Source organism: Salvia splendens, chromosome 4, assembly GCF_004379255.2.
Source record: "Salvia splendens isolate huo1 chromosome 4, SspV2, whole genome shotgun sequence".
Lineage (NCBI taxonomy): Eukaryota > Viridiplantae > Streptophyta > Magnoliopsida > Lamiales > Lamiaceae > Salvia > Salvia splendens.
In genome coordinates this window covers 137,674-153,323 of record NC_056035.1, presented here as the reverse complement: position 1 = coordinate 153,323, position 15,650 = coordinate 137,674, and the positions used below count along the sequence as shown (strand labels likewise).

At 38.4% G+C, this 15,650-nt stretch overlaps 2 protein-coding genes across 2 annotated transcripts; both read left to right on the top strand.

Annotated features, from left to right (window-relative positions):
- The first annotated feature begins 1,521 nt into the window (after window positions 1–1,521).
- On the top strand, window positions 1,522–2,469 carry LOC121799512. The gene has a single exon (XM_042198904.1). It carries the CDS (start codon window positions 1,663–1,665, stop codon window positions 2,413–2,415), a length of 753 nt encoding a protein of 250 aa, XP_042054838.1. The 5' UTR covers window positions 1,522–1,662; the 3' UTR covers window positions 2,416–2,469.
- Window positions 2,470–5,548: 3,079 nt separating this feature from the next.
- On the top strand, window positions 5,549–7,934 carry LOC121799484. The gene is made up of 3 exons (XM_042198872.1): window positions 5,549–6,028; window positions 6,223–7,617; window positions 7,686–7,934. Exons 1-3 carry the CDS (start codon window positions 5,549–5,551, stop codon window positions 7,932–7,934), a joined length of 2,124 nt encoding a protein of 707 aa, XP_042054806.1.
- The last annotated feature ends 7,716 nt before the right edge of the window (window positions 7,935–15,650 follow it).

The window sequence follows — 15,650 nt, the reverse complement described above, 5'->3', positions numbered from 1 at the left end:
GGTCCAAATATTAAGTGGGCCAAGCCCAACTAAGCTGACTTTGTCGATTTATTGTATTGATTGATATGATATTATTAGTACTCCATAGTATCCGCAGTATAATTTGTGCTACTTGGCCATTTTATTTTATTAAAATAAGTTACTTGAATGTGCTTAATTAACGTATGGAAGAATAGTTGTTGCATTATTGTGTATATAGGTTGGAGTGTTAGACAACAAAAACAAATCCTATGATCACCAATAGTTAATGAAATATGATATCAATGTCATTTAATTAATCTGAGTTTATTTATTATTTAGTTAATTAAATGTAATATTCGGCGATAGACTTAACTAGGGATGTCAATCGGGCCAACCCGTTCTGGTTGTCGGGCCATTCGGGTTATGATTTTTTCGGGTTATAAAAGTTTGACCCTAACCCTTCAGGTTTTGGGCTAACCCACCGGGTTATTCGGGCCAATGCGTATTTTTAATTCTTTTAATATTTTTTAAAAAAATAATACGTATTTTAACTTTTCTTTAATTATATACATATTTTTAATTAATCATTCAACAATGAAATACGTATTTTTAATTTTCTTTAATATTTTTAAAAAAGATTAAGTTATTTAAATTTAAATAACTTAGTCATTACATAATTATTTACAAAATATCTATCAATAGTATGTTTATATTTATGTATTTAAAACATAAATCAAAACTTTGTTTCAAAATTCAAACATAAATCAATTCGTAGAAAATTGAATAAAATTTTCATAACGTGAGAGGTGCATCGTAGATGTAACAAAAATATTTTGAATTGTTAAAGAGTGAATTATCAAGATGCTAGCTAATTGGAGTAACTATAAGTTTTCTTGAATTATGATTTGTCAAATTTAATTTATTCCAGCTATAAATAAGTCAAATAATAATTTATCTTTGTTTTAAGAATCATCAAAGTACGCATAATTCAATGATGAAGCAGCGTCAAAACACTTTGCACTATTATATTGGAAATATACTTAAAGAAAGTTTTTATATACTAGTATTTATGAATCCATGAACCACATAGTGATTTTTTCGTGATCTTATATAGTCAGTTGACGTATTTGGATTTTGCATGGTTTTATAAGGTTATCTTGGATGATTTTGATTATATTTCTATATTTTGATATGTTTACATCTTTGTTGTGAAATGATAGAAAATAGATTAGAAAATGTACACAAAATATGTGGATGTGCAACAGCCTTGTTTGAGTCAATGTTTCTCGCGATTTTGAAGTCTGATAAACCTCTAATGCATATGATTCTCTTCGTCTTTGAAAGAGCTTCGCGTGGATATATTGCACGCCTCAATCGGAGCTTTGTAGAGAAAGTTATGATCGTTACAAAAACTGCTCGCCGTGCAGAAGCCTTCAACCCGACGGGCCGACCCGTAACCCGAACGAGTCAGCCCGCCTAACCCGACAACCAGAAAGGGTCAGCCCGAATGGCCCGATTTTAAATTCGGGCTGCGAAATTACAACCCTAACCCTGTATTTTTATCGGGTTATTCGGGCCGGCCCGCGGGTTCCGAGTTACATTCGTATCACTAGACTTAACAAATAAAAGAAAAAACATTTAGTAGGAGTATATTCCATTATGATTTTGGCGAAATAATGGAAGAAAAAGGGAGGATGTGGAATGAGAATAAGTTATCCAAATCAGAAGATGGGTCCGCTTCCGCTTTGCCTTCCACTGAAACTCCCATTCCCAACATTCGCCATTTCCCCCAATCTACGGCCGCCGCTCAGATTTAACCTAAGAAATTCGCAGCGAGCCTCGGCGAGTCCGGCGCGCGACAGAGTGATCGACTTCGGGAAATATAAAGGTAGGATGCTGGGGAGCTTGCCGTCGGGTTACCTAAAATGGGTGTCGACGAATCTGCGAGCCGGAGACACGGAGGAGTGGGCCAGGCTGGCCGACCGGGTGCTGGCTGACCCGGTGTACTGCGACCGCATCGAGTGGGAGGCGGCCGAGAACATCCTCAGTGGAAACGCGGCCACGTCCTCCGGCGGAAGCGCGGTTGCGGAGCTGCTGGAAATTAGCGAGAGATTCGGGTGGGACAACGAGGATAAGATCGGGTGGAGCAAGGTTGATTTCGGGCTGCTGGGGACGTCTAGGGGCGGGAGGATTCCCCGGGCGGCGGCGCGTGTGGATTTGAACAAACAGGAGGAGGAGGAGGAGGTGCGGAGGATTGAGAGCGGGGAAGGAGGGAGAAGAGGAGAGAGGAGGGATAGAGTGAGGGCCAGGCGACTGAGGAAGAAAACGAGTAGTGAGGGGACAATGGTGGAAGACAAGGACACTTCTTCTCCGGCCGCCGGCGGAGTTGGGAATGGCTGTCCTTTTCCGGGGAGGGAAGCCCTGTTCAAGAAGGTTCTCAATCCAGAATATTGATGTACAATCTTTTTTTATTCGGGCATAATCCAAATTTATTGAGACACATGGCACCATATTCTGGTATTATCAATTTTCTTTTTAGTTTGTTCCTAAAAGATATAAACATTCTAATTTTAAAAAATATAAATAATATTCATTATAATATTTTAATTATTTTTTCTCTCTATCTCTCTTATATAAATTATGCATTAAATCTATATCGAACTAAATATTCATATTTTTCAGGGATGGTATAAAAAAAATTAGTATAGGTTAGAGTTGGTCCTTAAATATGGACTAGTAGTAGTTAAAATCTTTTGAATATCTAATGCTACAAATTCAAACCTACATAAGAAAACATACTCCATCTGTCCCACTCAAGATGGCCATATCCTTGAATGACACGGGATTTTAGGAAGTGTTGTTAGGTGGAATAAAGTAGAGAGGAAAAAAGGTAGTTAAATATTTTAACGAGAAGAAAAGAGAGTTGAAGTTATTTTCAAAATTGAAAAATAGCTATCTTGATTGGGACAAACAAAAAAGGAAAGGTGATCATCTTGAATGAGATGTAGTGAATACTACTAATAAGCATATAATATTTCATAGTAAAACTGTAAATAAAATTTTGTAAAATACAGTAATTCATAAATTTTTAAACAGCATTAATAAAACATTAGATTATGTACAACATATATGATAGGCCTCGTTTGTTTGGCAAGAAAGTAAAGTTCGGATGGAAAATAATTCCTAGTATTATGATTCCTAGGAAGTATGTCAGGATTCTTAATTTATTTTCATTCATTCAAATAATCTTTTAAATTGAAAAAGATATATATGATTGTAAAATAATATACTACATGTAGATTAATTAGGGCACCCGCAATGGGGCGCTGATGCGAAGCATATTTCATATACTTTTCCCCCTTAGACTATACATTTATATGTAAATTATAACTCATCAAATCATGCTTTTATTGAAGTTTAGGATGTTAAAGCTGGAAGTTCGCCAGAAGTGCACGCTTGAGGATTCCAGAACTAACACCCGGTCGGGCGATTTCAGTAAAGCATGAGGAGTCCAGAGACAACACCCGGTCGGGTGATTTTCCATTTCTAAAACACCCGGTCGGGTGAAATGTGTTATGAAGCCCAGAAGCAATTCGCCCGGTCAGGCGATTTTGACTATCAAAACGCCCGGTCGGGATCGGATCTTCTAACTGCAAGGTGGCAGTTTACAAAACAGCAGAGGGAAGTTTAATTTGAGTATTTAATGCCTAAATTCTGAGCATTCTGGGTGACGGTTTTGGGGAAATTAGAGAGAAAAGAAGGAAGAAGAAGAGAAGAGGAAGGGAGATCCAATCTTCATCATCTTGGAGACGGACTATCATCGACTATCGGAGAACACCATTAATCTTACGGTTTTTCTTCTTTAGCATGTGTGGCTAGTTTGTCTTCATTGCTCCTAACACTAGTAGGATGAATTGAATGTAGAGATTGTATATTTAATCATTCGCTTTGGTTTTTGTCTATGATTCGAATTTTATATATGTTATGTTTTGATGCATCTAATGTAGTATATTTTTCGCCTCCTTCTAATGTCTCTTTAACTTGGAAATTGGATGATAACATAGATGAAAAACTTATGAATTTTACCTTGTTAAGAGAAAAATGCATAAGTGAATATTGATATAAAAGAGTCTTTGGAGTTGAATTATTACTTACTACGCATCCGTGGGAGTTTAGTTCGATGAGAAGATGTTTATGTGTTAAGTGTTCAGCTAACCATAATATTTGTTGGCTTTGAGTAGTTAGTCTAGTATTTCCCGCGCTTCCGCAGGAATATTAGTCTAATGAGTAGGTACTTTTGGCTATGTGTTTAACTAGCACTAGTAATATAATTATGTAAGTATGTTTAATACTTTTAGAGTGTAAAATTAATACATCTTTCTCAATAGCGTATGAACTTGAATATAGAATCAATACAATAGTGATTCATCCGAATGTTGTTGGGAGCAATGTTCTTTATCTCTTGAGTTTCTCTATTTTCGTACTTTAGTTTTTAAATTTAGTTTATTAATCTTGTCAAACCTGGTTAAATAATCACACGTCTCCCTGTGGTTCGACACTCTTTTACTACAACTACATCTGTACTCTTGCAGAAAAGTTGTAATTTTAGAGCTATTTGATTTACTTGTGTGTTATTAGTTCATTGATATAAAAGCTCGAAAAATACACATCAAGCGCCCGATGGCGTCCATCGTCTTCGGGTGCGGACGATGCCCACATTGTGGGTGCCCGCCATCGTCCGCGATGTAGGGCGCGGACGATGGCACGCATTTTACTTAAAAAAATACGTTTGTCGGGGATCGAACCAGGGTCTATTGCTTGGAAGGCAATAATCCAAACCGTTGGACTACAAACAATAGTTGAGATATCTTGAAAACAAAATTATTTTATACATTTATTAAGATGATAATGTGATAAAAATGATAATTTATGATTAAAAAGTAGAATTCGGTGAAACGAGAATTTGCTTCTTCGAGTTTTTAAGATGATTATGTTGTGTGATTGAAATGAAGGTTTTTTATAAATGTATTAATTTTTAATTCGTATTGTAATTTTTTAATTTTTAATCAATGCAGTCTTCGCCGGTTTTTAGTTACTCGTTGTGTTTTTTAATTAGTTTGCATTACATATTTGAAAACATTTAAATTAATTAACAAAACAATAGTAAACATATAGGGCGCGCCTTAGGGCGCCACATTGCAGATGACGTGGCGCGCCATAGGGCGCGCCTTAGGGCACCCCATTGCTAATGGCCTTAGATTGAGCATTAGCAGATTCATGAATGTTCATAGATATACTACAAGTAGATTAATTCAGGCGTCAGCTCTAACAATTGCATTATTCGATGAGAACAATTACTCCTAAGAAATTACAAAATTGACGCAGTTAAGAAATAGGAGAAGTAAACAATGCGTTCCCCAAAATTACAAAATTGATGCAGTTGGAAATAGAGAACAGTTTTCTGTCCTGTGATCTAAAATTGATGCTGTTACAAAAATGGTGTTTTCACCGCCAACCCAATCAGACGTAAAATTAATCAACAAATGCTCAATTGCTCCTTGCTCTGCAATTGCAACAAAATAAATTGATGTCTCGCTTTGTTCCACCGCCGAATGGTGCACAGAATGCTCAATTTGTTGGTGGCGCGCAACCTCGCCAACAATACTTTGCTACTCGACAATCGAAGGTCGGCTTCCCTATTTTCAATGGTGAGGATCTACCTGGTTGGATCCTTCGCTGTGATCATTTTTTTGAGGTGGATCTGACACCGGATGAATCAAAAGTGCGTTTAGCAGTGATTAACTATGAAGGCCGCGCACTTCAATGGTTCCAAAACTGGGCTAAGTATCAGGATCGAGCTATGACTACTCCATGGCCGATGTTTCTGAGAGCTTTGGAAGGCAGATTTGGTGATCAATTACTTGGAGATCCAATGACTGAGCTTCTAGCACTCAAGCAAACAGGTTCGTTTGCTGACTACCACGATCGATTCGAATTATTGCTTGGTCGTGTTTCTCTATCTGAATCCTATGCTATTAGTCATTTCATTAATGGATTGAAATCGCATGTACAAAAAGTAATAAGAATGTTCATGCCACAAACATTAGTACATGCCTATGCTTTAGCCAGATTGCAGGACCTATCTAATGCTACAGATATCATTCATCCAATCTCTAAGTGTTTTAGTAGCAATGACTTTAGATCTACTTCAAACTCCACACCATTACTCCCTACTCCTACTATGCCTGCTGTTAAAACTAGGCGCCTAATAACAGAGGAAGAAATGGCAGAGAAAGAGCTAAAGGATTGTGCTATGGTTGTGATGAAAAATTTGAACGAGGGCATAGATGTGCTAGGAAACAATTATATTTACTGGAAATAGATGATGGAGTAAGTGAGTTATCTGTTGATGATGAAATTCAGGAGGATGAAGTTAATGATGAGGAGAATCCCCTGATTTCAATCCATGCTATAAACGGTTCACCATCTAGAGGTTTTCGTACCATGCGAGTTACTGGTCGCATAGGTAAGAGAGCTATCCATATTCTTATTGCCTCAGGCAGTACTGACAACTTTTTGGATATACAATTGGCTAAGAAGATGGGACTTCAACTTACTCCTGTCAATCCAGTGATGGTTGATGTGGCTGATGGAAATCGGTTAGAATGTAAATCCATGTGTAAAGGAATGCGTTGGTTGTTGAGAAGGACTCCTTTTGTAACTGATGTTCTTCTACTTCCTTTGGGGAGCTGCGATATGGTATTGGGAATTCAATGGCTAGAGACATTGGGTGTTATTCAGTGGGACTTCAAGAACTTGACTATGGATTTCACCTTAAAAGGTAGAAGACACTTGATAAGAGGAGACAACACTAAGTTACAGGTTCACACAGTTTCAAAAAATGAAATGAATAAAATCCTCACTCACACTAATGGAATACAATTGTGCTGCATACAAGTGACTGATGAAGGTAATCCTACACTACTTTCTAGAGAAAGCACTGATGATTATGAAGTTCCAATTCCTAGCAGTATTCAATTGTTCCTGGAGGATCAAAAGGCTATTTTTGCTGAGCCTACTTCACTACCTCCCCTGAGATCTCATAACCATAAAATTACACTAGTACCAGGCTCTTCACCTGTCAATTCAAGACCCTACAAACATTCTGCTATACAAAAGAGTATCATTGAGAAACAAGTGGCTGACTTGCTTAAACAAGGTTTTATCCGGCCAAGTTCCAGTCCATTCTCTTCTCCTGTGGTCTTAGTGAAGAAGAAAGATGGCACGTGGAGAATGTGCGTGGATTACAGACAGCTGAACAAGATTACTATCAAAGATAAATACCCTATTCCACTCATAGATGAACTACTTGATGAATTGAAAGGAGCTACTGTCTTCTCTAAGATAGACTTGAGAGCAGGGTATCATCAAATCAGAATGGAAGCCGAGGACATTCCTAAAACTGCTTTTCGAACTCATGATGGCCACTACGAATTTGCAGTAATGCCTTTTGGACTCACCAACGCACCAACCACATTTCAGAGTTTGATGAACGATGTGTTTAGACTCTTTCTGAGGAAGTTTGTGCTTGTGTTTTTTGATGATATACTGATATATAGCACTGATATGGAGACTCATTTGATTCATTTGAAGTTGGTTTTCCAGAAACTCCATGATTATACTCTTTTTGCTAAAGAGAGTAAATGTGAATTTGCTAAGGAAAGGTTGAATATTTGGGCCACATTATATATGTCGAAAGTGTGTCTACTGATCCTAAGAAACTTGAAGCTATGAAGGATTGGCCTACACCAACTGATGTCTCCAAACTCAGAGGATTCCTTGGGCTTACAGGCTACTACAGAAAGTTTATAAAAGGCTATGGCATAATTTGTAGGCCTTTAACCGATTTACTTAAGAAAGATGCCTTCTGTTGGAATGCAGAAGCTGAAGCAGCTTTTGTAGCATTGAAGTAAGCCATGTTATCTCCTCCAGTTCTGGCACTCCCTGATTTCTCTTTGCCTTTTGTGGTGGAGACTGATGCATCTAGTTATGGGATAGGGGCTGTGTTGATGCAAAACAACCACCCCATTGCTTTCATTAGCAAAATACTTTCTACAAGAAACAGAGCTTTATCAGTATATGATAAGGAGTTGCTAGCTATTGTATTTGCGGTTACACATTGGAGTCATTATCTGAGTACTCACCCGTTTGAAGTCAGAACAGATCATAAGACTCTGAGCCATTTACTTAAACAGAAGCTCTCAACACCTGCTCAACTCAGTTGGTTATCAAAACTAATGGCATTTGATTTTGAAATCACATACAAAAAGGGAGTGGAGAATGTGGTTGCTGATGCACTCTCTAGAGTACATTCCTCTGAGATCTTCTGTATGGCTTTAACAACCATATCTACTGATATATATCCGTTGATCCAGGCCACATGGGAATCAGATCCCCACTTAAAGAAGATAATCACAGAATTACAACAACAACCTGATGTTCAATCTAAATTCTCTTGGATTGGCTATCAACTCAGAAGGAAATGAAGACTTGTAGTGGGTAATGGTTTGGATTTAAGGCTCAAGATAATTCAATTATTCCATAACACCAGTACAGGAGGCCACTCGGGAGTCCTAGCCACTTACAAGAGACTCTCTTCCTTATTCTATTGGGTGAACATGGAGAATCAAATAAGGAACTACATCAGAGAATGTGACATCTGCCAACGCTATAAATATGACAACAGTGCTTCACCTGGTCTTCTCCAACCCCTACCTATACCTGAAGAAGCTTGGTCTCAAATAAGCTTGGACTTTATTGAAGGTTTGCCACTCTCTCATGGAATATCTACCATCTTGGTTGTAGTGGATCGCCTCACCAAATATGCGCACTTTATGTCTCTCTCACATCCATACGCAGCCCTCACAGTGGCTCAATCCTTCTTAGATAACGTTTTCAAGCTCCATGGCTTACCTAACATTCTGATCAGTGATCGAGACAAGGTGTTTATGAGCAAATTTTGGTATGATTTCTTCAAGCTACAAGGGGTAGAGTTACACATGGCAACTGCTTATCATCCTCAATCAGATGGACAAACGGATGTAGTTAATCGATGTCTTGAAACTTACCTTCGTTGCATGTGTGGTGATCAACCATCTGATTGGAGCAAATGGCTCAGTTTAGCGGAGTTTTGGTACAATACTTCATTCCATTCGGCTATTGAAACTACTCCTTTCGAAGCTTTATACGGGTATCCTCCACCCATACATATTCCTTATTTTAGAGGAGACTCTAATGTCCATGATGTGAACGAAAGCTTGATGGCTAGAGAAGCGATGTTGGAAGTTCTTAAGCATCATCTAGGTCGTGCTCAGAAACGTATGAAGCAGCAACATGATAAACATCGTTCTGATCGCACCTTCGCTTTGGGTGATTGGGTTTACCTGAAACTTCAACCATATCGCCAGAATACATTACGCGATCGACAATCCATAAGCTAAGTCCTAGATACTTCGGCCCTTTCAAGATTATTGACAAATATGGCGAAGTAGCGTACAAACTTCCTTGCCGACTGATTCGAAGATACACCATGTTTTCCATGTATCTCAGTTGAAGAAGAAAATGGGACCTCTAACTTAGCTACACGGAACACTACCAGAGATGGGTAATTCCACCTTTCTTGAACCAGTGCAAATTCTAGAACGTCGGTTGGTTAAACGCGGCAATAAACCGGCAACTCAAGTCTTAATACATTGGGTGCACACGACCCCTTTTCCGATTGTGTCGTAGAAACAATCTCGAGTAGGTCCCTAGTCTCTGTGGTTCGACCCCCCTCTTTCCGCTTATACTTAGTAATATTCGTTGCATTAGTGGAAAAATTATAAATCTTGTTGAAAGGAGAAAAACGTGCACACGACACATGTGCAAAAATCTCCTCTTCAGAGTCCGAGTTAGAATCTTACATAAATGGTAATAAGCCTCACATTTCACTGACATTATTTAACTAACAATTTATTATAAAACATATATAAAAATGAGACTTACATTCCAATATCTTTTATCATCAACTTCCCTTTATATTTTTTAAAATTTGTTTTAGACATAATTAAGACTCTTAAAGTAGGATGGATGGAGTATACATTAAACAATGGATGTTTTGGCCTTGATAATGTAAGTATTTTAATAATTATTTGGTGGCGAAATGAAAAGGTTATTGGGAGAGTAGAATGAAAAGGACAATTACATAATAATCCTTCTATCTTAACTTAGTTGAAGCGTTTGTTTTGGACACAAATATTAAAAAATTACGTTTATAAAATAAATAAAATAAAATAAAAAAATATAATAGATTTCTTAATAGAGAAAATAAAAGTAAGAGTGAATAAATATTTTTTATATAAAAAAATAAATTAACTAAGTTGGGACATTAAAAAATAAACGGCTCAATTAAATTTGGATGGATGAAAATATGGAATATGTATTTGAAAGGGGTAACTGCCTTAAAAGTCACCAACTTTCAACAAATTCCAATTTTTTCCACGAACTATAAAGTTGGCGTATAATGTCACCAACTTCGCCTTTTGTCGCCGATTTCCCACGATGGTTTTTTCGGTCAATGAGTAAGCTGATGTGTCGCTTTTAATTGACGTGGCGGGTGATTTGGCCAAAAATAGTTGACGGGGCAATGACACTCAATTTACTATAATTTACACTTAAAAAATACACTAAATTAAAATTACAGTCTAAAATTACATGCCCTAATTTCACCCCCAAACACTTTCACTCCCAAACGCCTTCACTCCCAAACGCTTTCACCCCCAAATTCACTCTCCAGCTTGGTCCCCGACGAGAACGCCGACGACGCCGACGAGCACCAACATTGGTCACCGTCGAGTCCAGAGTACGACGGCGGCAGAGAGAAAGGTTTCTTCGACATGGAGATGTGGTCGGGTTTCTTCCCGGACAATCCGAACCCGTAAGTGTATCTTTGCCCTTTTTACTGCAAAAGCGTTGGTTGGTCCCCACTTTGCATTGTTTACATTATCTTGAACATGCTTTGCATCGATTTTGATTAAATTTAGGGTTTAGAGTTGGTCCCCAGTTTGCATCAATTTTTTTTAAAATTCTTGGTCCCCACTTTGCATTGTTTAAATTCGTTGGTCCCCATTTGGTTCTGTTTTTTGACTTTTTTTCCATTCATTTTTCAGTTAGCCTTTTGTGCTTCGGATTTACCATGGGAGGCATTTCATTCCAGATGAGAAGATTTACAAGAAATACATAGGTGGGGAAATGTGGAAAGGCAGTGGGTTTGATCCAGATAGATTTGGTTACTTCGACCTAGTGGAGGAACTAAACAAACTAGGTTTAGATAGCTGGGATAGACTTAGCTTCAAGAGAAAATGGAGAGTGCAGCAAATTGATATAAAAAGTGATGCAGATGTGATGTTAATGCTGAAGTTTCTAACCACAGTTAAAGATCAAGTATGTGATGTGTATGTTGTTGGTGGGAAGAAGGATGGCCTAGAGCAAATTGATGAAGATAAATCTGTGGGTGGGGGAGACACTATAGGTGATGAAGCTGTCAAGTATCGAGTGGTTGAGTTTGAGTTAGTGAGAAAGACTAATGTTGAGTTTGTGAATAAGAGTAAGTGTATCACAAAGAGTAGAAAGGAAACAACTTCAAAGGCTGGCAAGTTAAAATCAGTTTCTACCCAAAATATTGTGGAAAGAGTGTTGAAAGCAGTGTGAAGAAGAGTTTGTTCCAGTCTTCCCAGAAGTCAGTGGTTGAAAGTGTGAGTAAGAGTATAAGAGCTAGAAATTCTGCAGCTAAGGATGTGGGTAAGAGTGTGGGAGCTAGGAATTCTGCAGCTAAGGATGTGGGTAAGAGTGTAGGATGTAGGAATTCCGATGCTGAGGATTTCGGTGAGGATGTGGGAGGTAGGAAACCTGATGGAGCTCCAAGTGTATATGTGGGAATGAGAGCTAGACCGGATGAGAGTGTGGGAGATAAGCCTGATCAAAGTATGGGAGTGTGTATGGGATATGATAGTGAGGATGATGGGAGTTATATACCATCTTCTGAAGATAAGGAAACTGATGATGACATGGAGGTTGAGGAGTTAGTGTCTGAGGATGAGTAATACACACAGGGAAGGAAGAAAGCAAAAGAAAACAAGGAGAAAGAGTTTGTTGTTACTGATGACATGTTCTATGGCCTAGTGGGGGCAGAAAAGTGACTATGTGTCTGAGTATGAGAATTCAGAAGAAGGTGATATCTACTCTAGCCCAACTGATTCTCAGGATGAAGGGAGAAGAAAGATGGAAATGCATGCTAAAGTGATGTATGATCCAAGGTGTGATCATAAGCATTTGAAATTATGTATTGGAATGAGATTTATTGATGGTTTTCAAGCCAGAGATGCTCTGACAGACAATGCAGTTGAGAATGGTTGGGAGATTCACTTCAAAAGAGCAAGTAGGAAGGCATTTGAGGCAGGTTGCAAAAGTCCTTGCAAATGGTTATGTTCTGGGAGTCTTGTGAGGATAAATGGTTCTGTTGTAATAAAGAAACTTGAACCGGAGCACACATGTCCTAGGGCTATGCGAAACAAGATTGTGACATCTAATTGAATTGCCAGAAAATACTTGCATGTGTTTAGACTTAGACCAAAGTTCAGTTGTAAGGAATTGGGTAAGGACTTGATGCAGCGGTTTGCATTTGATGCAACCAAGTGGAGGTTATACCATTCCGAGAGAAAGGCAATTTACATGTTGAGGGGAACAATGGAAGCTCATTATGCAAATCTGAGGAGTTATATGCTGGAGTTGGGTAGGTCTGACAGAGAAGGGCGGTTTGAACTACATGTAGATATAGGTGTTGTATTTAAGGCTGTGTATATTGGTTTCAGTGGTCTAAGAAAGGGTTTCAAGGAGGGATGTAGACAGTTGATTGGCCTGGATGGTGCTTTCCTTAAGACATATCTTGGTGGGATATTGTTAACTGCTGTAGGAACTGATGGAAACAATCAAATGTATCTCATTGCTTGGGCAGTGGTTGAAGCTGAGAATGAGGTTTGCTGGACTTGGTTCATTAAAATTCTTTTTGAAGAGTTGACCTTGGGTGAAGGAGTAGGAATTACCATTATAAGTGATCAGCAAAAGGTATATACTATGCTAACTTATTATTTATGTCAGTTATATGTATGTATTATTTGCAATTGTTGTCTAATTTGTTATGTTGTCTCTTACAATGTTGTTTGATATGGACTTGAAAATGCAGTACAGAGTCTACTTCCATTGGCTGAACATAGAAACTGTGCAAGACATATCTATGCAAACTGGAAAAAAACTCACAAAGGTCTACTTTTGAAGCAGCTTTTCTGGAAGCTGGTTAGAAGTACTTATATGAAAGAATTTGAGATTGCATGCAGAGAGCTAGAGAAGGAAGATGGGCATGCATATGCAGATTTAATGGACAAGAACCCAAGCAGATTCTGTAAGGCTTTTCCAACACCTGTACAATGCTCTGATGTCATTCTTAACAATGTTTGTGAATGTTTCAATGCCTATATTCTGGAGGCAAGGAGTAAACATGTGTTGGACATGCTAGATGAAATGAGAACCACACTCATGGAGAGTCTTTATAGAAAGAGTGTAGAAATGGAGAGTGCTAGGATTAATTCAACTGTGTGTCCAAAAGTGAGGAAAAAATTGAAGCTATGGTATATAAAAGCAGAAATTGTACCACCATTCCTGCAGTAGTGGGGAAATTTGAAGTTAGTCACTTTGAGGATAGGTTTGTAGTGACTCATTCCTTAAGGCAATGTGAGTGTAGGAAATGAGATTTGACTGGCATCTCTTGTCTTCATGCATGCACTGTTATTCACTTCCTCAAGCAGAATGTTGATGATTATGTCCATGAATACTTCTCATTAAGCAAGTACAAGTTGGCTTATGGATATGGGTTGCCAGCATTAAATGGGGAGAAGCTCTGGCCTCCTGCTGAGGGGTACTCGGTTGTACCTCCACCTGTGAGGAAGATGACCAGTAGGCCCAAGAAGGTGAGAAGGAGGGATCCATTCGAGAAGGATCCAGCCAGACCCAATAGAATGAGGAAAATATGTGTGATGACATGCCAGAAGTGTTTCCAAGAAGGCCACAACTCCAGAACTTGCAAAAACGATCCAGTTGAAGTGCAACCTAAGCCAAAGCTATTAAACTCTAGTTTTAATCAACTTACGCTCGATTTTATTACTAGTTATTACTAACATTGCAATTACTAAACTTATAGGCCAAGATGGGAAGGGCTCGCAAGATACCATCTAATGCCGAAAGTGGTACCACCGCTATTACGGGGGAGAGCTGGAAGAAGGGGAGGCCGTGGAGGAGGTTGTGCTGGAGGACGTTCTGGAGGAGGTGATGATTCAATCCCCACGCAGCAAAGCAACAACAATGGTTGAAGATGTTGAATGTGTATTTGTAATAAAACAATGTTTTTTTTAGCGCCAAACTATGTCTTAACAATGTGTTTTGTGAGCACCAAACTATATGTGGTTGGGTACTAAATTATGTGTAAACCATGTGTTTTGTGGCAACAAACTATTATGTGTAAACAAGGTGTTTTGGGTACTAAACTGAAGTCAATTCCATATTTTTCATCAAAAGCTTTACCATAGCTTCCCCTTGCTATTATTTTTCTTCTTCTTTGTTGGACAGGAACTCTTAATGTATCATAGCTTCCTGGCTATATTTGAACTTATAACTCAATGCATTCGTAGGGAAAAATAATTACTCAATGTTGTAACAAAGAGACAGAGTAACAATAAGTTATATTTGAACTCATAACTCAATGCATTCATAGGGGAAAAATCACTACAATATTCTTGGTTCCGTAGTGTATTACATTGGAGTTCAACTTGCATAGTCTACTACAATCGTTGGTTCTATTAGATAAGCTACGTCAGTATCCAAATGACGATACATAAAATGCAAATGACAACCTTTAAGTCCCGATTTTGACGATGCAAATCTGCGACAACATCTTGGAGTGCTTCAACTTCAGCGATTTTGGAACGGACGCTCTCGTTAAGTGCATCCTGCATAGCAACTCTATCTCTCAATGCTCTTTGCACGTTGTCCCTATCCATCTTCAATTTTTTTAAAAGTACTCTTGATTCGGTGACAACGATGGATCAATCCAATGAAAGAATTTGCAATCGTCCTCCTTCCAGACTTGGCAACGATAGAAGCGTCGTCCGGGATTGGCATCTGTATTTGATGTCACCACATCAGCTTCAAGACCGTGATCACATACCACTGTCTCAAACCTCGGCCAAGTCATTCTGCTCGAAGACCGCGAAGACGTGGACATCCTACACCAAACCACAATCCTGAACTATTAAATCAATTGCACATTCAAAACCACAGTCCTGAACTATTAAACCAATTGCACATTCGAAATCGCCCAATCCAACCACAAATCGGGAACAAGTTTATTCAATCCAGACACAAGTTTATTCAATCCAGAAACAACAAATTGAACCCTAAAACCAACAGAACCCTAAATCGCATATTCAAAATTCGGGATTTCAAATGTGTTGTCTCAAAAATCGGGATTTCAAGCCCTAAAATTGAAGCTATGATCTTACCTTGTTAACAAATGTTAACGAATTGATATTGCCCACGTGATT

Coding starts and splice junctions, on each gene's coding strand:
- LOC121799512 (XM_042198904.1), top strand. CDS start 1,663: ATGAGAATAAGTTATCCAAATCAGAAGATGGGTCCGCTTCCGCTTTGC.
- LOC121799484 (XM_042198872.1), top strand. CDS start 5,549: ATGTCTCGCTTTGTTCCACCGCCGAATGGTGCACAGAATGCTCAATTT. Junction 6,029..6,222: donor TTAATGGATTGAAATCGCAT/GTACAAAAAGTA, acceptor TGTTAAAACTAG/GCGCCTAATAACAGAGGAAG. Junction 7,618..7,685: donor ATTTGATTCATTTGAAGTTG/GTTTTCCAGAAA, acceptor TGCTAAGGAAAG/GTTGAATATTTGGGCCACAT.